At 41.4% G+C, this 26,824-nt stretch overlaps 1 protein-coding gene across 1 annotated transcript in view; it reads right to left on the bottom strand.

The window, feature by feature from the left end:
* Positions 1–23,133, bottom strand: part of GALNTL6 (polypeptide N-acetylgalactosaminyltransferase like 6) — a 1,544,427-nt gene extending 1,521,294 nt beyond the window's left edge. The window contains exon 1 of the mRNA XM_055428017.1: positions 22,996–23,133. Coding sequence (XP_055283992.1) covers positions 22,996–23,133 — 138 coding nt within the window. The remainder of the gene's footprint in view (positions 1–22,995) is intronic.
* Positions 23,134–26,824: the final 3,691 nt, after the last annotated feature.

Genomic DNA, 26,824 nt, shown 5'->3' with positions numbered 1-26,824 from the left:
GGGAATGACTACCAACTCAGCATTCTTGCCTGGGAAATACACGCCCAGAGGAGCCTGGAGAGCTACTACAGTCTATGGGGTCACATAAAGTTGGAAACGATTGAGCAAGTGAACACATGTTTGTAGAAGGTAAGGATCATAGGTTGGAGAACCACTGTCATTTGAGAGGAAAAAGAAAATAGACAAGCATGTTCTAAAATAACTTATAGTTGAATATAATTATTTTGATAGACTAGGCCACATGTTTACTGAACAGTTCAAAGTCCGTGCTATTATAAATCCAGATCCAAGGTTAATTTAGCAACAAAGGTGTCCAATATTCTATTATAATTAGCAAATAATGGAGTTGAAGAAAGAAAATTTCTCCCCTTACCATTGTCCATAATGGGGAGATAGTGAAGGGCAGGGAAGCCTGGCATGCTGCAGTTCACATGGTCGCAAAGACTGGAACACAATTTAATGACAGAACAACAACAACCGTCCATAGACACATTTTATGTAACATTCAACCTATGACAATATGCTTAAACAATGAGTCCTGCAAGTGAAATATGTAGAAACCACTATTAGAAAGTGATAAAAATCTAAGAATAGTCAAGATTTTAGCCATGTATTCAGGGGTTTATGGCAGAACAGAATTATTTTTTTCTCCAACTCCAGTCTGCTCTTAATATTAGCAGTGTCAACAAATCCTGGCTAAAAGCAGAGCCTACTTAACAACTTAATTAAAATTGGAGTAGAACACTTGAAAACTTCAACAATCCATCTACAGATAACATTCTTTATTGGCAACAGATATTTTTAATAAGTGGATCATAAATATATGAAAACTACTATCACCAATCTATAGCCATTCACTGTGCATCCACTGCAGGGCTTTGGGGTTGGCTCAGTGGTAAAGAATCTGCCTGCTGATAGACTCTGGAGAGGCAGGTTCAATCCCTGGGTCAGGAAGATCCCCTGGAGGAGAACATGGCAACTCACTTCAGTATTCTTGCCTGGAGAATCCCATGGAGAGAAGAGCCTGGTGGGCTACAGTTCATGGGGTTGGTAGCAAAGAGTCGGACACAACTGAATGACTAACGAGCATCCACTGTACAGTGTGATGAACAAGGCATGCTGCGCTTCACATTCATGCAAAAAGGAAAGCTATTTTTACTATCCTCCCTAGATGTCACAAATGATTTGGGGGCACTTACCTACTGCTAATCACCAAAAGAATCCCCAAAATCAGACTTGGAGCATCTCATGCTATTTTATATTGATTAAAGTGAGCATGCAAGGGAAACCTTAAAAATTGGAAACTAGTCCCCAGACGTGTACTTTGGGATATTTGTCTTAAAATGAGGATAAGTGACTTTAACATTTTGCTCTGTTGATGGTAGTACCGCATGCTTATGTTTGTGTAGAAATACATACATATCAATATCAAATATTCACCACCAGCTACTGAAAAAATCCACTCACTTTTTATGCTTTAACTTTGTGACTCTTTCACCTTGGCCAATGGTAAAATATAAAAAAAATCATTCACATCCACTGTACCTAAGTGACATTTTTTGATAGTGATAGCTCAATCTATTTATTTATATTTTAATTTTTATTTTATATTGGAGTTTAGGTGATTTACAATGTTGTGTTAGTTTCCAGTGTGCAGCAAAGGGATTCATACTCAAATTTAAACCAGAGAACAGAATGATGTTTGCTAAACCAAGAAGCAAAATTATTATTCAGTACTTTCTTGCAATGCACTCACATGTGTATTAATGCTGGCCGTAGGCAAAATTCATATATTCCTATGACATATATAAAAATACATATGCATATATATACATATATGCAGAAAAATTCAGTGCCATACATATTTGAAGGAAAACACTATATAAAACTAGCTGCTGCTGCTGCTAAGTCACTTCAGTCGTGTCCGACTCTGTGCGACCCCATAGACGGCAGCTCACCAGGCTCACCCGTCCCTGGGATTCTCCAGGCAAGAACACTGGAGTGGGTTGCCATTTCCTTCTCCAATGTGTGAAAGTGAAAAGTGAAAGTGAAGTCGCTCAGTCGTGTCCGACCCTTAGCGACCCCACGGACTGCAGCCTACCAGGCTCCTCTATCCATGGGATTTTTTAGGCAAGAGTACTGGAGTGGCTTGCCATTGCCTTCTATAGGTTAAAAAAATTAAAGGTAGATACAGACCAATAAGAAATGAAATAAACTGATTTATAAGATAAGTGCACATTAATAGGGGGGCGTCCTTCCCATCTTAAATTTTAGTTTACAAACAGTATCAAAACAAATGAGAATATGCTGGCAAAATATTAGAATATTTTTTACTAAGGACAAGATTCTGGAGCAAACATTTGATCATTGTACTCAGATGAAAATATTTTAAAATCTGTTCTGAAAAGAAATTTTCATCAGAATTTATACATTACATGAGTAAAATGAAAATAAAAATCTTCCCATGTGAAAACAATCACAGAAAGATAGCACTTGTATACGTCTACAAGCAAGACGCTGATGAATCATCCAGTCAATATACCACAGTAAGATCACGAACAAACACAGGACATGTCTCAAATAAACAGAGGTATGCAATTGGAGAAACTCAGAGAAACTACATAAAATTCCGTGAAGTGTTGTAAACAGGAAAAAACACTTTAGTGCTCAATTCCAACAGGGTGCTGAAAAATGTATGCACATATTTTCTCATAATTAATGCAATCTCCACAGACATATTTTGTTAGGTGACAGAAGTTAGAAAGTTCTAATATTTAGCACCTAAATATTATGACTCAAGTCAATGTGTCATAACATGTATTATTTTTCTCCAATTGTAAGAACATTTTCAACAACATTTTGACTTACAAATGTTGTTGAACTATAAATCTAAAGACCTGGTTTAAAACAACCCCTCCTAGTCTTTCTGCACATCTTTTTAAAACTGAATGCAGTCAGTAAACCTTCTTAGCAAATCATTTTCATATATTATTGAGATGAACACAAAAGCAACTGAAATGAAAGAAGGTCAAAGTGAGGTGACATGGAGATAGAAATGTCACAATAAAAAGTTCAAAATCAATGCTGACGGTAATATTAGTACACACAAGAGAAGTTATAAAAACATGCTCGAAGTAATTTAGCATTATGAAAAAAGGTGTGGGACCATCTCATCAAACACAATGCTACTTAATTATCAGAACAGAGATTTTCCGCAAAGATGCCGTATAAATTTGCCTGTACCAAGTCAAGCTTGTCATGTCTTCTTTAGCTCTTATAATGTTTTCCTCATCTCTTTCATGTTTTGCCCTTGAATGTTCTCCTGTCCTCTCCCTGTTTGGACAGTCCTGAGACACAATTAGCCCTGCTAATTAAAATAAACACAGGTAAATCAAGGTAGACTTTTCAAAAGGAGGGGAGCTGTTCAAAGGACTGTACTTGAAAAACAAACTGCAGACATCTTAATGTCTGAAGTGCTCAGATTAAAATGACCCCTTGAAGTACATCAAACTATACTTCCAAAATGACTTCTTTATGTGAAGTCTGCTGCTGTAAAAGCCCCCTTGAAGGCTGTATTAATGAGCTCAACTACAGGCTTCTTTTGTTTTAATTAATTAGCAAAGTTTTAAAAGTAAGCCTTTCCTAAATTATCATCATAGTTATTAAATCAAGAGTTATACCACTGGTGTCTACATAATCAGAGGAAGAGTAGATACAGTTATTATCTATTTATTGTCTCATTGGCTTGTGTAAAGGTGACTATCTTTTCTTTCCCTAAACTTATTGGTGTCATACATGTCTTCTGTAACATACTCAGATGTTTAAGTGTCCGAGGAAATGTCATTGAGATTTTCAGTATCAGGATCAGTCAGGGGTTGATAGAGCAGCATTATTTCATCAGGGAAACACTGACAGAACAAAAACATGTAAACAGAAACTTAATTCATGACTTAGCTTACTTCTTTATACTCATATTTTGTGAATGAATGTGTGAGTGTCACACTCAGTCCCGTCCAACTCTTGAGGACCCCATGGATTGTTTCCTGCAGGCTCCTTTGCCTACGGGATTTCCCAGGCAAGAATACCAGAGTGGGTTGCCATTTTATAGTTGTTTGTTAAAACCTAGCATGCCATTTAAACATATATATTGCGCTGTGCATATTGTAACATTTTTGTACACCTACGACTGAACTCAACTACGTTCAGAAGTTCAGTGCATAAACAACAACACATGTCACTCTTCGTTTTTGCAAGAAATCTCTGTTGAGGGTCTAATTTGTGAGCAGGTAATGCTAGGACAAATTATAATGATAAAATCTCAGATATGCCGATGACACCACCCTTAATGCAGAAGTGAAGAGGAACTAAAAACCCTCTTGATGAAAGTGAAACAGGAAAGTGAAAAGGTTGGTTTGAAGCTCAACATTCAGAAAACAAAGATCATGGCATCTGGTCCCATCACTTCATGGGAAATAGATGGGGAAACAGTGGAAACAGTGTCAGACTTTATTTTTTGGGGCTCCAAAATCACTGAGAATGCTGATTGCAGCCATGAAATTAAAAGACCCTTACTCCTTGGAAAGAAGGTTATGACCAACCTGGATAGTGTATTAAAAAGCAGAGACATTACTTTGCCAACAAAGGTCTGTCTAGTCAAGGCTATGGTTTTTCCCATGGTCATGTATGGATGTGAGAGTAGGACTGTGAAGAAAGCTGATCACCGAAGAATGGATGCCTTTGAACTGTGGTGTTGGAGAAGACTCTTGAGAGTCCCTTGGACTGCAAGGAGATCCAACCAGTCCATTCTAAAGGAGATCAATCCTGGGTGTAGATTGGAAGGACTGATGCTAAAGCTGAATCTCCAATACTTTGGCCACCTCATGCGACGAGTTGACTCACTGGAAAAGACTCTGATGCTGGGAGGGATTGGGGGCAGGAGGAGAAGGGGACAACAGAGAATGAGATGGCTGGATGGCATCACCGACTCGATGGACATGAGTTTGAGTTAACTCCAGGAGTTGGTGATGGACAGGGAGGCCTGGCGTGCTGTAATTCATGGTGTCGCAAAGAGTCGGTCACGACTGAGCGACTAAACTGAACTGAACTGAATGCTAGGACCTGAACTTAAACAGTGGAAGATGATAAACAACTCCTCACTATACTGAATTCCTGCAGTCGCCATACTAATTACCAAAAACTTATGACCAACCTAGATAGTATATTAAAAAGCAGAGACATTACTTTGCCAACAAAGGTTCATCTAGTCAAGGCTATGGTTTTTCCCATGGTCATGAATGGATGTGAGAGTTGGACTATGAAGAAAGCTGATCACCGAAGAATTGAGGCTTTTGAACTGTGGTGCTGGAGAAGACTCTTGAGAGTCCCTTGGACTGCAAGGAGATCCAACCACTCCATTCTAAAGGAGATCAATCCTGGGTGTTCATTGGAAGGACTGATGCTGAACCGGAAACTCCAGTACTTTGGCCACCTCATGCAACTAGTTGACTCACTGGAAAAGACTCTGATGCTGGGAGAGATTGGGGGCGGGAGGAGAAGGGGACAACAGAGAATGAGATGGCTGGATGGCATCACTGACTCGATGGACATGAGTTTGAGTGAACTCCGGGAGTGATGGACAGGGAGGCCTGGCGTGCTGTGATTCATGGGGTCGCAAAAAGTCGGAGACGACTGAGCAACTGAACTGAACTGAAGTGGTTTAAAGGAAGAAATGTGTATTCTCTCACAGTTCTAGAGGCCAGAACCTCAGAATTAAGGTGGGGGCGAGGCAGCACCATGATGGGGTTCTCGGAGAGAACTGTCCTCGTCTTTTTCAGCTTCCAGGTGCAGCCATCATTCCTCAGCGCCACGGCTCCTGGTGCTGTCACTCCCTCTCTGCCTTCACCTCCCTGCGTTTCCTGCCTCTGGACCTTCTTCTCTTGCTGTTGTTGTTTAATCGCTCAGTCGTGTCTGACTCTTCATGACGCACAGGCTCCTCTGTCCATGGGATTCTCCAGCCAAGAATACTTGAGTGGGTCCCCATGCCCTCCTCCAGGGGTGACCCCAGGGATCGAACCCATATTTTCTGCATTGGCAGATGGATTCTATACCAGTGCGCCACCTGGGAAACCCCAGATACATGTATGTGTGTATATATACATACATATGTATACACACACACACATATAGTTGGTCAACAGTGTTGTATTAATTTCAAGCGTACCGCAAAGTGATTCAGTCATATATATATATATATGTGTGTGTGTGTCTATATATATAAATATATATATATATATATATATATAACTGAATCACTTTGCGGTACACTTGAAATTAATACAACACTGTTGACCAACTATACTGCAGTGTAAAATAAACATATTAAAATGAAGCAATTTGGATCCACTGCTCTGGCTGCCCTGAGGGTGAGCCAGAGGTTCCAGCTGGAGGCAGGAGGATCAAGTGGAGGGTCTCCAACAGAAATCCATTGAAATGTTTATGCTGGTCCCAACCAGGGTAGAAGCAGGGGTGCTCGAGGGCTTTGGATAAATTTAAGAGATGCATTTTAGGAAGAATTGCTAGTGCTGAGCAATTCATTGAATTGAGAATAAAGATGACGAAGGCGCCAAGAATTCTGAGAGAAGTGTGCTTAAGGAAGACTGGATACCACAATCCAACCTCCAGCTCAGATCTCCATTCACAAATGCTGATCATACAGTTCAATGGGATAGTTCTATTCTTTTGCATCCTTCTCGTCTAGAACTTGGCTCATTACACCCATAACCAAATAGTATTTCACCATAAAAAGATGACAAAGGTCTCAATTATAATGGGCAGCCAGATGGGTGATGGTGAGGTTCACCTAAGCAAAAGACCCAAGAGGAGAACAGGTGTCGGGAGTGGAACAAAAGCGGAATTCCACTTTAGACGCTGCAAGTTCAAAATGTTTGCTTCTAGATTTCAGACTGGTGCAAGGACAATGCCTTCCAGGGTAATTCTGGATTATACATCATGATGTGAATGTTATCACCTTAATATGATGAAGGAAATGATGAGGACTTCCCTGCTGGTCCAGTGGTTAAGAATCTGCCTGCCAAGGCAGGGGACATGGGTGTGAACTCGAGTCTGGGAGGAGTCCACAAACTGTGCAGCAGCTAAGTGCAAGTGCTACAACCACTGAGCCATGCCCTGCAGCTACCGAAGCCCGTACACTCTAGAGCCCGTGCGCTGCAACACAAGAAGCCACTGCAATGAGAAGCCTGCACACTGCAACCAGAGAGTAGCCCCCACTCATCGCAACTAGAGAAAGCCCGTGCCCAGCAACGAAGACCCAGCTCAGCCAAAAACAAAAATAAATGTATTCATTAAACTGATAAAAGATCAATAAAGGAAATAACAAGGGGCTGGATGGGATGCCTTCCCTCCCAGAGTGAGTCCCAAACAAGCAGTGATTGCAGAGACCCTGAGGAAGAGAATGTTTTCAGGAAAAGGACAGAAGCAGGGGTCAGCCTAGGACACCGATGAATGTGTTTGCGTGCAGGTGGTGGTTGGGATGAGCTGCAAAGAAGAGGAGAATGAAAACGGGCATTTGCACAGTGAAGCTGGTATTACTCCTCAGGAAGCATTATGTTCTCCTGTTCATAGTGAAGGTCTTCTAACCTTGCTTTTTCCAGCCCCTTTTCTGCTCAAGGCCCCCGCCCCATCACCTCTTATCTTCAGATGAAGGTGAGTGTTTCACGTAAGAGATCACTTAATAAAATTCTCTCAAGTAACAGGACTAGTGAGAAGTGCTTTCAGGATTAACTACCAAGAGATTTCTTGTGATGCTGGTAAAGCAGTTACGTACAACAGAGAAGCTGGACTCAGCTGAGGCATGTAGAGGCAGCAGAAACTCAGGAATTGAAGGCATCATTTGCTTATTATTATCTAATGCAAAAGATGGTTCTTATTTCTTTCACTGGCCTTACACCTATGAATTTAGGATATCAGAGCCAACTCCAAACACTGTCCACAAAATAGAATCTATTATCTCAAGTGGTCATTTCTAGAAGGGGCTTCCCAGGTGGCCTTGGTGGTAAAGAACCCACTTGTCAAGGAAGGAGACATAAGAGACATGGGTTCCTTTGTCAGGAAGATACCGTGGAGGAGGGCATGGCAACCCACTCCAGGATTCTTGCCTGGAGAATCCCACGGACAGAGGATCTTGGCGAGCTATGGTCCATAGAGTCACAAAGAGTCAGACATGGCTGAAGCAACTTAGCACACACACATGTATTTCTAGAAATTCACAAGCAAAATCGAGAAGTTTTGTGATGGATATTATTGATCCAGGGATATGTCCTTTGCTTTACTTTAGGTAAAGCAGTACTGATATGAAGGGTGGGTCAAAGAGGAAAAGGCTGAAAGCAAATGAATGAGAAGGAAAAAAATGTAATATATGACATTTCCAGAAGAAATAAAAGTTGTGAGCCACAATCTGGATAGAATTTTCACATTTATCCTGAAGCTGGGATATTGTTTCTTGGTGACAGAAGACATAAAGGGAACTGGGAAATAATGCAGGTACTTTATCTGATTTTATGGCATGAAATCTTGATTCTCTCAATATGAACATGGCATGCTTTCAGTGAAGAATAAGGCCAGGTTGTCTGCTGAGTGTAAGAAAAGTGGAGCTTGGGAGGTTTGAGAGGGAAGGGAAGGCTGGAATAGGCAATTCTGGAACACAGGGAAGAGAGCTAAACAGGGTGGCAGAGAGCAATTCTTTTCTGGCAGTTTTGGCTTCATTGTGCCAGTCTGTACTTGTCTAACAAAAGATCATTCCCTTGGGGAGATACAACTAAGCAATATTTACTTTCTGATTATATAGTTTGGGAGGAGGCGGCAGCCCTCAGAATAACAAACAAAACAACAGCAACAAAGAAAGATCAAACAGCAGAAGCCTTGAGCTAAAAGAGTACTTCTCACAACTCACACATTTCAAAAACTGGAAATGCACGTAGGCTCAAGAGAACCTCTTTTTAAGATGGAAAAGACCCAAGTTCTTTTACGTGTTTCAAGGCTTCCATTCATTCACAGGACGAATAATTGATCGAGCCAATGCCTACATGCATCTTTTAAGGAAATTTTCACAAGGAAACGAGGAAAACTGGAGGCTCTGAGCAGGAAAAAGGACGGGGGCGGTAAGGGCAGAGAATAGCTTGTATTTCTACCATTTCTTGAATAAGAGCACCTGCTGTCCCTGGTGTCTATCTTTCCCTCCATATTTCACATATTAGAACTCAAGATCTTCACCTAGAAGTGCTGAGCATCTTGCACATCCCTTCAGCTCATGGAAGAAAATCTGAAAGTTTCTAAGGAACTGAAGAGAGGACACAGTTCCAATACACAGTTATTAATCTGACAGAAAGGGCTTCCCAGGTGGCTCAGTGGTAAAGAATCCACCTGCCTATGCAGGAGACTGGGTTGGATCCCTGGATCGGGAAGATCCCCTGAAGAAGGAAACAGCGACCCACTCCAGCATTGTTGCCTGGAGAATTCCTTGGACAGAGGAGCCTGGTGGGCTACAGTCCATGCGGTCACAACGAGTTGGAGACAACTGAGTCTAAACACACACACACTGTTAAACTGTCTAAAAAATGATGGAATTCACTCAGCAGGGTACTTGGAGCATTTTCATTCCGCCACACCTCCTGGTTTTACACCGTTTTCAATTCCTTTGCTTCTAGGCATCTCCTTTCTTGAAGCTGGAGGATGGACTGAAGGGGCATTTTACTCCTCAAGTGACTCCTCCATTCTTTCTGCAGCAGCCTCACTCATGGTGTTTCTGATTCAGCATTACTATCAGAAGTAACCAGGACATACTTGCATGCATGCTCAGTCATATCTGACTCTGTGCGACCCCATGGACTGTAGCCTGCCAGGCCCCTCTGTCCATGGGATTTTCTAGGCAAGAATACTGGAGTGGGTTGCCATTTCCTTTTTCAGGGGATCTTCCTGAACCAGGGATCGAACCTGCGTTTCCTCCATTGCAGGCAAATTCTTTACCATTTGAGCCACATTAAATTCCAATTATGTAAAATAAGAAAGCATTTACCCCCAGAGACCCTTTTAGATAATCCTCTTTTGGAAGTTTAGACTGACTTAATGATACAGTTCAATGTTTTCAATCCCTTGAGAGCAGAGTACACACTGAGAAATCAACACCACGTGATGAGAAAGGCATGGAAAATGTGGGAGCAAGGTCATTACAAGAGCACTGGTGCTGATGAATATGCTGGGGAAACTAATGTCCCTGTTGAAACCTAGCTTTCTCCTGACACATTGGGCTATATAAGGCTTTGGTTTAAGTTATGAAAACTCTTAAAGTAACAACTATATTGTTTCTGTATGGGCTACAAAGAGTAAAAAAGCAAAGAAGTTAAAGGTGCTTCAAATATTTTTTTGAACACAAAAGTATTTATATCCTTATGACGGGTATATGAAAGAGACGGTCTAGGGATATGCATTTCCTTTGATCTGACCTCTATTCTCTACAGTCTAACAGGTAATAATAGTTAATCCTTTAGAACAGCTTGCTAGTTCGAAAAGATAAATGCACCCCAATGTTCATAGCAGCATCATTTACAATAGCCAAGATATGAAGCATCCTAAATGTCCATAGACAGATGAATGGACAAAGAAGTGGTACATATATACAAAGGAATATTACTCAGCCATCAGAAGAAAGAAATAACGTCATCTGCAGCAACTCAGATGGACCTAGAGGGTATTATGCTAAAGTGAAACAAGCCAGATAAAGAAAGACAATACTGTATTTGTCACTTATATGCAGAATCTAAAAAATACAGCAAACTAGTCATTATAACAAAAACAGACTCACAGATACAGAGAACAAGCTAGTGGTTACCCCTGGGAAGAGGAAAGCTGGGAGGGGCAATGCAAGGGTTGATGAACAAGAGGTACGAACTGTTAGGTATAAAAAGCTACAAGGATATACTACACAAGCTGGGGAAATGGCCAATACTTTACACTAACTACACGTGGAGTATAAATGCTTAAAACTGTGAAACAGTATACTATACATCTGCCACTTATATTACAGTGTGTTGCTGTTGCTAAGTTGTGTTCAACTCTTTCATGACCCCATGGACCCTGCCAGGCTCCTCTGTCCATGGGATTCCCCAGGCAAGAATACTGGAGTTGGTTTACCTTCTCCAGGGGATCTTCCTGACCCAGGGAGTGAACCCACATGTCCTGCTTTGGCAGGTGGGTTCTTTACCACTGCGCCACCTGAGAGCCATATAACAGTGTACAACTTCAATTAAAAAAGCGAAATAAATAAAAATAATAAAATAGCTCCCTATGTATAATCCAGGTCTCCAAGCATTTTATTCACCTTAATTTATTTAACCCTCACATTAACTCAACCGAGTAAGAAGTATTTTATATCCATTTGGAAATGGAGCCGTAGGACTCAGAGAAGAGAAATACTAATCCTACATTCCTCAAGGTCAAACAAGGAGCAAGCACCAGAACTGAAACTAAAACGAGGCAGATCCTGGCTCTAGGATCTGCACCCTATACTACTATGCACATTTCCTCTCACAGTTGTGTTAACACATAATTTTTGTGTTGCTATGGTCCAGGCTATTCACAATGTAGTTGCATTATATAGGAAATTATACATAGTCCAACAATGTGTACTGGTAGAATAAACATTGTATGATCTCAATAAATTTGAAAGAAATTGCCTTGCATTTATACTAAAGGATAGCAATTTTACATAGGACATGATTGCTGTGACTATTTAAGAAGAGCTTAATATGGTGTTACACATGGTAAGAGCTCAGTAAGTGTTACCTTAACTTGATTATTAATGCATTATCTTTTATTATTTTTTATTATTGCTTTTCTCATAATCAATTTATTACTTTTATTATTCTTATATTATTTTGAAATCCTTGTCAGCTGAAGACTTTTAGGTCCTTACCCTTGTAATATCCTTCACCCCAGACCCACCACCCAACTTAGTATACTTAAGGCCTAGCTTTTTTCCTTTGCTCTGTATATCTGGTTATTATCTGCATTTATTTTAATAGGTACATTTTTTTATTGGTCAAATAACTTCATGTTTTCTTGGCTTCTTCATTCAATACTCAATTTTCAATCATTATTACTGAATTATATATATATATATATATATATACACACACATATATGAGTGAGTGAAAGTCACTTAGTCGTGTCTGGCTCTTTGCGACCCCATGGACTATATATATACATATATATACCCCGCTAGGCTCCTCTGTCCATGGGATTCTCTAGGCAAGAATACTGCAGTGGGTTGCCATTTCCTTCTCCAGGGGATCTTCCTGACCCAGGGATCACACCCAGGTCTCTTGTGTCTCCTGTATTGGTAGGCGGATTCTTTACCATTAGTGTCACCTGGGAAGCCCATGTTATAAACATATAACTTCCCATTTTACAGAATAGTTTACAAATGTTTAGTTACCTCTCCAAATTAGTAAGAAAACTGCATAGGAAAATTCTTAGACCTCCTGCGCAGAGGCTCTCAAACAATGAAAAGCACAGGTTCTAAATTTGCCATTAAGCTCAAACAATCTTTTCTGTGTCTCTCCTCCTTTTGATCGTTGCCATCACCTTCATCCTCCTCGGGGACCAGTTCCTCACTGTCCCTGCACCAGCCTTCTTTTAGCTTCCACCATCTCCTGCCAACCAGGACTTCACATTCAACCCTTCATGTCAATGCCAGTCCAACCAATAACTCTCACCTGTTCGTCTTTCCATTTAACCTTTTACGATTTTGTTTGCTCCTCTACACCTTTGTGTTAGTCCAGCCTGGAGAGAACAAATAATTACCAAGCCCAGTGACCTTTTCAAAGTCCTCATGTGCCTTAAACTATGGGGCTGTGAACACAGCCCATCACTGTTAAGGGACCCAGAGGGCACAGTCTCAAATTTTGTCTTTGCACCTTACTTAAGTGTAAAGTTAGTTCTACAGAAGTACCAGTCTCAGTGAAACGCTGGAGGGTGAAACCAGTACAGAAAACACCTACGGCCAAACACACATATCACACAAGAACATATTTTCCCTAAAATATGTTTCCCTTCTACTAAGCTCAAAATAACTAGAGTATTTATATTTTAAAAAAGAGTTTAATCTATCCCTTTATGATAGGCATTATACATGCCTTTTCTTAGTTAATAGATCATAAGCTTACTGAAAACAGATTTCTCTCTTCATCACTTATTTGCCTCAGGGTCTATACAGTATTGCATATATATCCAATAAACATCTATTTTATCAATAATGGGTGGGTAAATTGGTAAAATGCAGGTAAAAAGGTAAAACACTTGCTCTTTGGAAGAAAATCTGTGACCAAACTAGACAGCATATTAAAAAGCAGAGAAATTACTTTGCCAACAAAGATCCATCTAGTCAAAGCTATGGTTTTTCCAGTAGTCATGTATGGATGTGAGAGTTGGACCCCAAAGAAAACTAAGCCCTGAAGAATAGATGTTTCTGAATTGTGTGGTTGTAGAAGACTCTTGAGAGTCCCTGGGATTGCAAGGAGATTAAACCAGTAAATCCTAAAGGAAGTCAGTCCTGAATGTTCATTGGAAGGACTGATGCTTAAGCTGAAACTCCAATACTTTGGCCACCTGATGTGAAGAACTGACTCCTTGGAAAAGACCTGAATGCTGGGAAAGATTGAAGGCAGGAGGAGAAGGGGATGACAGAGAATGAGATGGTTGGATCACATCACAGACTCGATGGACATGAGTTTGAGCAAGCTCTGGGAGTTGGTGATGGACAGGGAAGCCTGGCATGCTGCAGTCCATGGGGTTGCAAAGAGTCGGACATGACTGAGTGACTGAACTGAACTGAAATCAGTAGTGATATACTTTAAATGTTTTATTATATCTTTATTGGTAGTTCAGATGGTAAAGAGTCTGCCTGCGATGTGGAAGACCAGGATTTGATCCCTGGGTCAGGAAGATCCCCTAGAGAAAGGAATGACAACCCATCCAAGTATTCTTGCCTGGAGAATTCCCTGGACAGAGGACCCTGGCAAACTACGGTCAATGGTGTCACAAAAGAGTCATACACGACTGAGTGTCCAGCATTTTCACTTTCACTCACATGTTTATTAGATGTACACAACAGTATGTTTATTTACTACCTTCAATGAATATTGTAAAAACTGAGAAAAAGGCAGCAATATTATTTGCAAAGTTTCCCTCAATTGAGTGTTTATTTTGTACCAGACAGTCTGCAAATATTAATCCAATTTGACCCCCCTGCTACCCATTTAAGAGTTTCTACTTGAGCCAACACATGAAGAACTGTGGTTCAAAGATGTAAAATGTCTTGCCCATAGAGGATATATTTTGGAAAGTGGTGAAAACAGTATATAAACCTGAAGTATCCGATTATTCCTCAGCCTAACGCCAACCTTGTCTAATTTTCATAACATGACAAGGCTCAATATTCACCCCCTGGAGCAATGAAAGACTGTCCCAAGAGTTCAGATCATTCTGTTCATTTTCTGTTTTGAAAGTCCACTACACACACACACACACACACACACAGAAAATGCTACTATGCACTGCTTGTTTGTTTCATGAATACATATTGTATCTCTCCAATTCACTACTGAGAAAATTAAGAATGGGCGCAATGCAATATGCTTTTTTCTGTATCCCTCTAACTCTACTGAAGGAAACAGTAACTCTATAAAGTAGTTCTGTAGTTAACTGAAATAGTTAAGAATCGTTTCCACTCTGCTTCTTAACTTTTGGTCTTCAGAATAACTATTACCTCTCAAGACCAAGACTTAAACGACAAAAGCAGTTCTCAATCTCTGACTTGAAATTAATGTAGAAAAAAATGCTTACATGTGAAAGTGTTACTCGCTCAACTGTGTCTGACACTTTGTGAACCTATGGACTTTAGTTCACCAGGCTTCTCTGTCCATGGGATTCTCCAGGCAAGAAGACTGCAGTGGGTTGCCATTTCATTCTCCAGGGGATCTTCCCAACCCAGGGACTGAATCTGGATCTCCTGTATTTCAGGCAGTTTCCTTACCATCTGAGCTACAAGGAAGCCAGGCATGGACTTTGTTGTAGCAAATGATGCTGCTTCTGCTGCTAAGTTGCTTCAGTTGTATCCGACTTTGTGCCACCCCATAGATGGCAGCCCACCAGGCTCCCCCATCCCTGGGATTCTCCAGGCAAGGACACTGGAGTGGGTTGCCATTTCCTTCTCCAATGCATGAAAGTGAAAAGTGAAATCGCTCAGTCGTGTCCGACTCTTAGCGACCCCATGGACCACAGCTTACCAGGCTCCTCCACCCATGGGATTTTCCAGGCAAGAGTACTGGAGTGGGGTGCCATTGCCTTCTCCGATAGCAAATGATAGTGGTCACTATAAAGAAACATTGCTCTCTGTTTTTTTCCTCTTTTATTAAAACCTTCAATTTTAGAATAATGTTCAATGCAATATACCAAAAAATCAGTAATTTTTTGCAATAAATTACATGTAAAATAAAATTAACAATTTGTCCTTAAATACTGGACCAAAAAATTATGGGAAAACTTTTTCTATTATTTTCTAGATCCCGTTTATGTATTTCTTCAAAAGATCTCCCTGCCAGATTTAACAATCCATGGCAAGTCCTGTACCACATTCGTTGCTCTGCTGTGCTGTCTTGACATTGCCTTGCAAAGAGAAATCATCTGTAAATATTTATCAAGCAAACACTCGTTATCTTGTTAAAGGCAATGATTGCTTATAAATCTCATACTATGTATAACAATAATCTGTAATCATTAACCCTTATTACATGCTGTTCAAGATACTACGCATTTAATCCTCACCAAAATAACACCACAAGAAGACATCACTGTCTCCACCTGACTTAGAGAAAACTGACACGAGGAGGACCCATGACTCGTTAAATGTCCTAAAGTGCTACGTGCTGTAACTAGCACTAGTTACCAAAAGATAACAAGACAATATGGAAATTCTGATGTTTCTCCACAAATTAAGTTCAGATGGATTCTCTTACTGGGAAGATCTATCACAGTTAAGGAAAAAGAAAAAAAAAATTCACTCAAACTTGGGTGGCAGCCCTGCCAATTTGGTCATTTTATTGTATTTAAAAAGATCAAAATGCTCAATAATAAAATCTTCTGACTCTGGCTTTCTAGACTTCAGTGGAATGAAGGAACATTCCATGAGGATTTGAGAACTTGAACTGAATTTGAAATGAATCTTCTCTATCCTCACTGAGATACACCATTCCCTACAACATAGAGACGACAGCCACCACCATGGCCTCTAGCAGGCACAACTTCCTTTCTAACGTCAATGGATAATGATAAATTGCACTATTGATGATCTGTGCAACTTTCACATTGGTTTGCATGGTGAGCGTGCTGAGTCAGGTCCAACACTTAGCGATCCCATGGATTGTAGCCACCAGGCTCCTCTATCCGTTGGGTTCTCCAGGCAAGAACACTGGGCTGGGCTGCCATGCCTCCTTCTCCAGGGGATCTTCCAAACGCAGGGCTCGAACCTATGTCTCCTATATCTTTCGCATTCAAAGGCAGATTCTTACTACCGAGACACGTGGGCAGCTCTCAGGCTAAATGCTTGTGGTGGTTTTCGCACTTGTCGAAGATGGTGTAAGTACTTCTAGAGACAATGCACTTGTCCTTCTCTCCATGCTGTCCTAGAATTGAATTAATTACATTTAAACAAACTCAGCTGATGACTTTTATTTCAGATTCAAAGCAAAGGAAAAAGCAAGAAGTTATAAAAGTAAAAAACTGTAGAAAATGAAACAGTTGGGTGAATTTATTTTTTCTTCACAAGTGAGACCATGTGTGTGAATTCATGTACGTGTGTATGTGTGTTGCTAAATAAGTATGTGAAATGAATACATTTAATTGGAGAATACTGCCAGTTCAGTCCACATTTTTTCCCCACTAGACTGGAAGTAGAAAAGTAGAGGAAAACACTGATGAGATTTACCTTAAACCCTAAAATTACCCTTCTCTGTTCACCCTCTTTCCAGCCACCATGTTAGAGTTTGGTAGTAACAGACGTCAGCATATCAGGGGATGCTGAGGGTCACTGCGGCTTGACACTTCTGGGGGCCCACCCTTTCCTTTCAACTTTAAATAAACCCAGTACAGATATTTTTGTGCTTGGCTAAATACATCCTCTCAGCAGCATGAATGTGTCTTATTTGTTCTTTTTGGCTGCCTATTTGAACACCTTCCTGGGTGGCTCAATGGTAAAGAAGCGGCCTGACAATGCAGGAGACGCGGGTTCAATCCCAGGATGGCAAAGACCCCCTGGAGAAGGGAATGGCAGCCCACTCCAGTATTCTTGCCTAAAGAATTTCATGGACAGTGGAACCTGGAAAGCTGCAGTCCATGGGGTCACAAAGAGTCAGACACAATTTAGCGACTAAACAACAATGACCACAGTTCAAGCATCCCCACTCCATTCCGAGTTAATTTAGGATCAGCTAGCTCTGTGGGACCACAGACTGCCATCCTAAGAGAGCAAGTACTAGTTTATGAGAGTCTGGCTTCACTTTTCTGATGGTCTCCAGAACCTTCTATTTCTTTGCTCATCTGCACTGTTGACTCTGTAATAGCACTTCAGTGAACACATATGCAAACACGAAGGAAAGAGAAGAATAACGTGCTCACGTCCGATGGTTTTAAGAGCCAAAAGCCCTGCCTCATCCTTCCAGCTATGCCAAGCAAATGTGAAGGAGGGGCTGGACCAAACACATCCTGACCTGGGGTGACAGCACACTCACACCATCTCCCCTTATTGTTAACTCTGATCTCCCTCTTTCAGGTTACCCTGGAGGTACCTGCGCTGGCTATCATTTGTATAAAGTGTTCCCAGGAGAGACGTGGTAAAACACCTCTCTACAAGCTGTCGTGGCAACTCCTGACAAAACTTCCACTCACAAATTTCAATTATCTTCTCGAAAACACAAAAACATCAAACTTTCTCACCCTTCTCCCTCTGTATTTCACCCTTGATTTGGTTTCTTATATATAAAACAAATGTATAGGAGGCTAATTGATTCAGCACAGCTTGTTCAAAAATAAACACACAGAGGAAGAGAGAGAAGAAACAAAATAAACTATCTCTCTCTCTTTTTTTTTTTTTTTTTACCAGATTGTGAACAGGAGATTATGTTCAACATTGTTGCCTAGGGGGCAAGTTGGTGAACTAATCATCTCCATATTCAGTAGGTCACAGCCAATAATTAAAGCACTTGTTATAGGACTCCGTGAGGTGCAATATTGGAGCAAGTCAGTATGGATATCTCCATATATTCAAGAAAAGGTCCTTCTGTAGGCTAATTTAAAATCTACTTCTTAGCTAATTAAGAACATTATGGCTCAAATGAATGCATCACTTCACACCTAGTGTGTTGATAATATACTGAGGGTAGGAGAAGTGAACTTTAGTTTCCTATTTCTTTACTTTTCTTTTTAGCTTATCCAACATCTAGGATGTTAGATGGAGAAGAAACATAGACATTCCTCCAGCTTTATGGTCAGGGTGACAAAAGAAAGCATGAGTAGATCTGCATACACTCAGTTCCAGATATCTAATATCTTCAAATAACAAGATAAGTTTAAAACACCACAGAAAAAAGTTCTTGCCAAAAAGATGAATGCCCCCATATAAACAAGTGTGGTGCTGATTAATATTAGTAAAGTTGGACAAAGATGCTGAGAAATTTCAGGAAAGATTATATATATATATGTATATTAAGCCTCACATCTGTCGAGTACAATTTACTTGTGGATTTGATTAAAACCAAAATGTTACCTCACAAAAGTTTCAACAGCCAAGATGCGATCTTAGGACTTTATGTACCTTGTTACGGCAAAAGCTTGATTATTCCTGTTTTATATATAGAAATTCTGAAGGACAAAGAAATAAGCAGGTTCTACAAATTAAGTGACCTAAGTGTTCAGTGTTGGTTTTGGTTTACTTCATGGGAAAAAGTCCAGGCCAAATGTAAGCTTCTAAAATCATTCTGAACAATTCTGAAAATATGTGATTTAAAGTTCTGAGATTTTGATCTTTGTTTTAATCATTATTTTAAAAATTGCAAAACCTTCATATTCTGAATACTCTTGAATTATTTGTCACTCATATTGAGTATTGAGTTGCATCTTAGTTGCTGAACTACTTTATAGTTGCTTTTAAAATATTAATCTCTTTAATGCATTTAAGGAAAGAAAGTATTTGGGGGCCCTTTTTATCTATACTTGCATAAATAATTACAAAGAAAGTTATAATAATGCTAGATGCAGTAGTTTTGCTCTAAAATATTGCTTTGCTCTAATTAACATCCTAAGGAACGGCTTAATTAAGATCTGAATATATAACCTTAATTCAAATGCAACTGAAACCAGAGAAGAGTAGGAATACAAAATCAAAAAGAAAGAAATTAAGCTTTACTGTACAATAACCATAAAGTAATCACTTCAGCTGAATATAAAATTCATTACCAAAAAATTATTTTAAAATAAATGTATATATTTCTAAACCATGTAGAAATCATCCTAATAACAATAAAAAGCAACAAATACAACTCAACTAAAAATAACATGACAATTATCATTGATAATATAACAACATAAGCAGGAAGTATAAAATATTTTATAAAATCATGATTTTTATAAAATTTTCATAAAATCTTAAAATTCTTTAAAGATTAATGTTTATTTCTGTAACTTGATTCCAGTTTTGCAGAGTCCAAACAATAAAATCAACCTTTTAATTCTTCCAATATTATAACTACTTTTTTGGTCCTCGTTAGTTTATAGGTGGTAAGTAAACCTTTCAGATGAACAATTTGGGGATTTTCATTTCATATATTTTCTGCATCATAGATAAGGCAAATATTTAAATATTATATATTACTTTAAATTAGAAAGCACTATAAACACAAATGATTAACTTGTAACAGTATGGAAGACTTGAGAAAATATGTGTAAAATACTAAACATCATGACAATGCACAGTTTGTATCAATGCTTTCTCATTTACCTCCCTTTAGTTTATCTCAGAATATACCAATGCCATTTATACTGAGTGCTGCTGCTGCTGCTGCTAAGTCGCTTCAGTCATGTCCGACTCTGCGACCCCATAGACGGCAGCCCACCAGGCTCCCCCATCCCTGAGTGGGAGAGAGGCACACTATTTGTGATGTACTCTGATAAAACACAAGTGACGAGGATCATCTTCACTTTAAAAGTATCATCCATTCCATGATTTTGTATTTCTACAAATCATTTTCCTGCAAGCCACTGTAAATGAAACTGTTTAAAACCCGAAGGTTTCCCACTGCTGACTGCCCTTTCCCATAGAACGGCTGCAAAACAGGACTCTCCTTCCAGCATGTGGCGTGTTCTCAATCCCTTCATTGCCTACCGGGGCCAATGAGCTGCGCATTATCCTTACCTGGAACATTTCACAGCTAAGTGATAACTAAAGTAAAAGATGGTTCTTGAAGAATAGTTAGTAATTGACCATTAAAATGTCTTTGTAAAGGAAATTACTAAGTTACTAAATAGCACAAGTCAAGTTATATGCTTTAACTAAAAACTTATGTATTTAGTTGACTTACTTTGAAATGTAGATACCTTAGTCAAATATTACATCACAGTATTAAACATGCTCAATTCATCATGACAAGTCAATTTTTATTTGGTCAGGTATATATATCTATGTATATATACACACATAATATGCATATAAATACATTTTTACATATGACTTATCTCTTCCTTATCAATGCTTGTATAATGATGTCAATATACCCTAATTTTCTTTACAATTAGATTTTATAATAGAATAAAACTAATGAAGGCTTATCTTTTACTTCTTTACAATGAATTCTGTCTTTCAGTAAGTGATGATTTCTACATTTCCACTTTATTTTGTATCTGTGAGAAAGCATCAGTTTTGAAATCATTTTTTTTTTTTTAGGTTAAAACATACTGAAGTATGCAACTGACATTCATTTCATGGCACAAACTGCCTTTTGTTTATTCTTGGTTTTAAAACTGCTAAGACTCTCCCAGCTGGAATGCCACAGGATCCCCTTCCATCTTGGTTATTTACTCCACAGTATGAAACTTTGAGAAACAGCCCCTTCTCTTGCTGCTCCATGCCTCTCATACCCACTAATTTTTTACCTGATATTAAACATCATCTGCACCACCAAAGAAACAGGAACAAGAAAAACATTATAGAGATTATAATAACAAGCAAGAGAGTTGGTTTGCCATACTTTTTTTTTATGCCATTGAACAAACAGATTTCTCATTAAGGGTCAAAATCAATGGAGCTGGTGGGAAAGTTGTAAATACTTCATTAACAAGATTAATTAGAGCTTTATGTTAGCTATTCCAGCAAATGATTCAGATGGCAGTTGTTAACTGAATTCAAGGAAAAATCATTTTGTTGTCATTTTATCAATATTGGAATGGAAATTTTAATAAAAGTAGCTAATTTTAATAATTAACTACTAATATTAATAACATTCAGCTTCTCTTAAGGGTTGGAGAAATAAATGATCTATATAGGAAAAAAAGTTTCACATTCAAACTATCAAACTTCATTTTTTACTGGAATGACAAAACAGAATATACTTCAAATCAAAGTCATTCCCCTATTAGAAAGGATGACAGTGATCAACAACAGAATGAAAATATGTCAGCATTTTCCCTCAAAATTCTAATCCACCAAAATTCATAAACAAGTAGTAATCTTTAATGTTTAAGAGACTAGTAACGCTTTACTTGTCATAATGAAAAAGCAGATTACTTCCACATACATTACAACTAACCACCCACTGTGTAAAATGAAATTCCACCTCGTTAAGTATAAGAACAGATATTTTAATTGTCAGTAATAAATACTGTCATCCACAAATGGGCAATTTAAGCACCTTCTGTTTGTGGAAGGTACATAGTGTACATGGGTGATGACCCATGAAATTAAGATTATTCCCACTCCAAGGTGATGCGCAGGACTAACTGAAGAGGTGTCATATCCATATCATGAAAAAGGCCGCATTCTATTGTTAAAAGTTTAATGGCAGAAGCTAGTGCATTAGTAAGCAAAGAATGTAACTACATTGAATTTCACCAATTTTCTGGAGAGGATATTTTGCTTTACTGTTAAGAAAGATAGTTATTTTGATCCATGTTATGACCCATGCACGCACTAGTAGACTGCATATTAAGTAAAACCTAAATGTGATGTGTGTGTGTGTGTGTGTGTGTGTGTGTAGGTATAACTCCACTATATGGTGTTTCTGACATGAAGGAGAGCTTTTAGCAACAAACTGTTACCACCAGACTGTGAAACCGAATGACCTCCTTAGTAACTGCCTGAACACCCCCACACAGCACCTTAGCAACAGGGCAGGAGACAAACTTTACCTTTCTGCATGGCCAAAAAAAAAAAAAAGCTGTTGCTAAGCAAAAATATAGAAAACTATAACTTGGTTTTTGAGAACCACTTCACAAGTTTCACGATTTAATCGGCCCAGTTCACTTTAACATAGACACACAAACTCCAGGAGAAGCAAACATGTCTCTAAGACTAAGCCTATACTATATATACATCTCCTTTCACGAATAAGCAGTTACCTCTCTTGTAACCTCTAGATCAACGGAGAGAAGCTATTTCTTCCGTTTGAGCTCTCATCCTGCTTTTTCACTTTATTTTGCATTTCACCCGTGTCATTGGTCGCGCTCTTAAAAAGACTACTTGCTTAAACCCCAGAGTCTCTAGAGGTGTAATCTCAGCTCTGCAAAGACCTGGGAGCTGATGGAAACTCGGCACACCTGCCTGCGGTGGCCGGCTCCAGACTCCTGCCCCTCTGGGGTCCTTCTCTGCGCAGCACTTACCTGCGGCTCCCCGGGCTCAGGGGATTTCACCAGGTGCTTCTCCTTGTATAGAGACCAGAGACCGATATTGGGCAGGAAAATTAAAGCCATCATGAATAACAAAGTCATCTGCAGAAATCTCTTCTGTTTCCTCTTCATCGCAAATGGTAACAGAGAAGAAAAGTTACAGGAGCTGGTTCCCTGTCCGACTCTCGTTGTTTGCAGCCAAAGCACCAGAAACTGAGGAGAAGCTAAAAACTTTTTGCTGCGTGCTCAGGACCAAAGTGCAGGATTGAAGGGGAGTTGGGCATCAGCAGAAGCAACGCAAAGTTAGTTTCCCCCCAGAAAACTATGACGAAGGCATTAGCTATTGGCTCAGAAGTCAATGACTCCACTGAGGAAATCATTAAGTCTATCGACCTCCAGTAAAAAGCCACGGAGTAAATATGATCCTTCCAAAGACTAATGGTAAGTTATGAAAAAGTCAATAGCATGCTGGATACTCAAGAAAACGGGAGATTTGGGGTTTCCCCCTCGGCGTGGGCGGGCTGGGCTGCGCAGGAGAGGGCGGGCAGGAGGTCTGCGTGGGAAGCGGCTCGGCCCTGGCCAGTGGCAGGAAGAAGAGTGCTCGCTCTCGACCCCAGCGCATCACCTTTCTCGTCTTTCTAGGACGTCTTCTTCTGCGCTCGCCCTGGGAGAAGCCACCTAAACTCAAGTTCAAGTCCCCCGGTGGCCAGCGCGCCGGCGGGCTCCCGGGGGTCCGGGAGATGCGGTGTCCCGGGCAGAAGTGCTCTTCGGAGAGACGCCGAGAACTCCCGGGAGCTCACGCGCCGCGCCGACCCTCGTCGGTGGGCAGCCGCTTGGCGACCCAGGTGCCCGGGGGCAGGATGCTCCGGAGGTCGGCGGAGGCGCCGCGCCGTCTGTGCTCGCGCGGCGCCCGGGCTGCAGTCCTCCGCCAAGTGCGGGCCCTGCCCATCCAGCGCTCCTCTTCCTCGGCGACGCTCTCACGCCCGGGCGCTCCCGTTAGCATCCTCTCCCCGCGACGGAACGAGCCCGGAGGAACATCGCCGCACTTGGAAGGCGCAGCTCTCAAGCTCCCCGCGCCGAGGAGGGAGGGAGGCGCCCGAGCCGAGCCCGGCTCTCGGGGCGCGCGCGCGGAGGGCGAGGTGGCAGAGGCGCGCGCTGCTCCCGCCGCCGTCGCCTGCCGCCCGCCTGCGCGGGGACTGGGCTGTGCCGGCCACGTGCGGGGGCCCGGGCGGGCGGGAGGGCAGGCCCCCGCCGCCAGCTCCTATATAAGCTCGCCGTGACGCGACAAAGCGGAGCAGGGCGACGCCGCCGCCGGACCCGGACTCCAACCTCTCGCCTGCGCGGTCTCCTCTCTCCACCCCGGCCGCTCGCGCGACCTCGGACCCCTCTGGAGGCCGGCGCCCCAGCTCGCCTCACCCCAAAGGCGCCAGAGCGGAGATGCGGGGGGCGGGGGGCCGGCTGCTCGCGGGGTTTCCGCGGGCTCCTCCGCGGTGCCGGCGGGCGCGGAGGCGAAGCTAGCCCGGCGATCCTGCCCCGGGGCGCCCGGGCCGCCCGACCAGGTGCGCGACGAGCCGGGGGGACGGGGGGAGGGCCGGGACCGCGACGCGAGGCCGAGCGGGAGCTGGGGCTCTCGGCCTCGGCTTCGGGAGCTACACCGCGGAGCCCCGGCGGCTCACCTGGGGCGGCGCGCGCCTGGGCCGGGTGAGATCGCGGTGCCGCCGCCCCCGCCCCACTGTCCGCGCGCAGCGCTCGGGGTCGCGGCGGGGCCACCAGCCCCCGTGCCCTCGCACGCCCTTCCCGCGGCCCCCAGCCCGAGTGGGGTCGAGCCTGGTCTCGGCGGGAAGGCCTTCCCCGCCTCCCCGGCGCCGTCAAGTGCCACCGGCCCTGACCGCACACGCACGAACCTGTAGCCGCGTCTCAAACGGACCTGCGTGCCTGGCACGGAGTGGGGGCACTCCCGGGATCCGGGCCTCCTAACTAACTCCTGGAACAAGGGAAACTTGCAGGAGGCGACAGACAGACACGCAGCAAGCGCTGTGTCAGCCTGTCTAGAATCGAAAGGAGCGCCATGGTCACCTCTTTGTTACAACTGGAGGTGATGCCCACGAGCTTGGGAGGATGGGACGCCGGGCCCGGGAGGGTCCTTTCTCCCTCTCTCCTTTCCGTCCTCTCGCTTACATCCCACTCCCGCCCCAGGTCCCTCCCCTGCCTCCGCTGCCTGGCCGCGTCTCTCTCCTGTCTCACCTGGTGAAGACATAGATGTGCCTGAGTGTGAAGACGCACGCTCTCAGCTCCTTGCGTTATAATTTTAAAATCTATGTGAACAGTACATACTGACTGACTCCATGAGTAAAGCTCCGTGCTGCAATATTCGCTTCTGTGAATTACTTGCATTTCAAGAGTATGTAAACATATTTAATAAATAATGTCTGAATATGTCATTTACGTAAAGACCAGTTAGCGTTTCATTTTACACAAGTGCAACTTCGGAACCTGGAGAGGAGGGGACATAATTATTACACACACACACACACACACACACACTCATACACATACACATTCACTCTTCTATACCCTGCATAATTTTCTAAACCCTTTTTTTCTCTTAGCAAGTGCCATTCTGAAGCATGGAAATAGGAATTCTGGGAAGCAACAAAACAGGGAGCTTTGCTGGGATTGATGGATCCTGAAGGAAAAGATTTTGGAAAACTATTAATATTTAAATATATAATATGTTCTGTCTTGTAGATAGAGTTATTAGCAATTAAAATTTTTAAAAAATCTCAGATATCTTTGAAATTAAAAAAAATTTAAATCCTTCATATTTTAAATAATGCCAGTTTCTTTGTGCCTTAAAAAATAAACAAGTCTTGATCACAAATAGACGTATCATCTTTCCCTTTTCTAAATCCAGGATTTTGACTTGAACCATGCCTCATTATTGTTATTCAAGTGAATTGTCCTGCAAACTGTACTTCCTCTGGTTAGTCACAGTGAATGGGTGTACTTGTTACTCCCTACATGAAGTACGTGCAGAGCCCGTGGCATTATTATGCTTTTACAGCATAGCTCTACCAATCAGTCCCCACCCTCCATTTTACTTATTCATTTACTTACTTACTTACTTATCATCTCTTTCACAATTCCACATGTAAATTTCTAACAGATGACAATGTTCCTAACTAAAATTGATATTTATTTTAGCTTGTTTACAAACAGAAAAAAAACTTTACGTGACTCTGAATTCCTTTGTTCAGATAATACAGATTAATATATATAATATACATATATACACAGATGTATTTTAATTGGTCATTAATTTTAACCTAATCAAATTCCCTGTGTTTAAATTCCGTTTTATATCCAAAGACACCCCCTTAGAATTCTTTTGCTCCTTCATTCTGTTGTGACTCAATCCGGAACCTCAGGTAATCAAAGCCACAAGTGCCCAGCACTGTGTTAATATTACTGGGACACATGAGAAAAAAATAAAGCAATAACTGGGACCTTGAATAACTTACGTTCTAGTTGAAAATACAACATAAAGGCAATTGGAGAAATACAGAAGCTCAGCTGTTTGTGTTAACCTTCTGTTGAGCCAGATTCTGCCTTGGAAGAGACAGAACATTGCTTCCTTTAAGCTCTGCTCTAAAATTTGGTGACTTAAAGCAACTCTATTACTCAGGATTCCATGCATTTGGATAGGCTCCACTGCATGGTTCTGCTTTCTCCTATGTGAATGTGGGCTGGGGCTGGGTTTGACCCCTACCTGGCCAGCAGATCACCTGGGGCTCTGTCAGTTGGAACTGAACTTCAAAGAGAA

This window comes from Moschus berezovskii, chromosome 7 (assembly GCF_049115385.1).
Source record: "Moschus berezovskii isolate FMDL1 chromosome 7, NW_MosBer_1.0, whole genome shotgun sequence".
Lineage (NCBI taxonomy): Eukaryota > Metazoa > Chordata > Mammalia > Artiodactyla > Moschidae > Moschus > Moschus berezovskii.
This window is presented reverse-complemented; position numbering and strand designations above follow the sequence as displayed.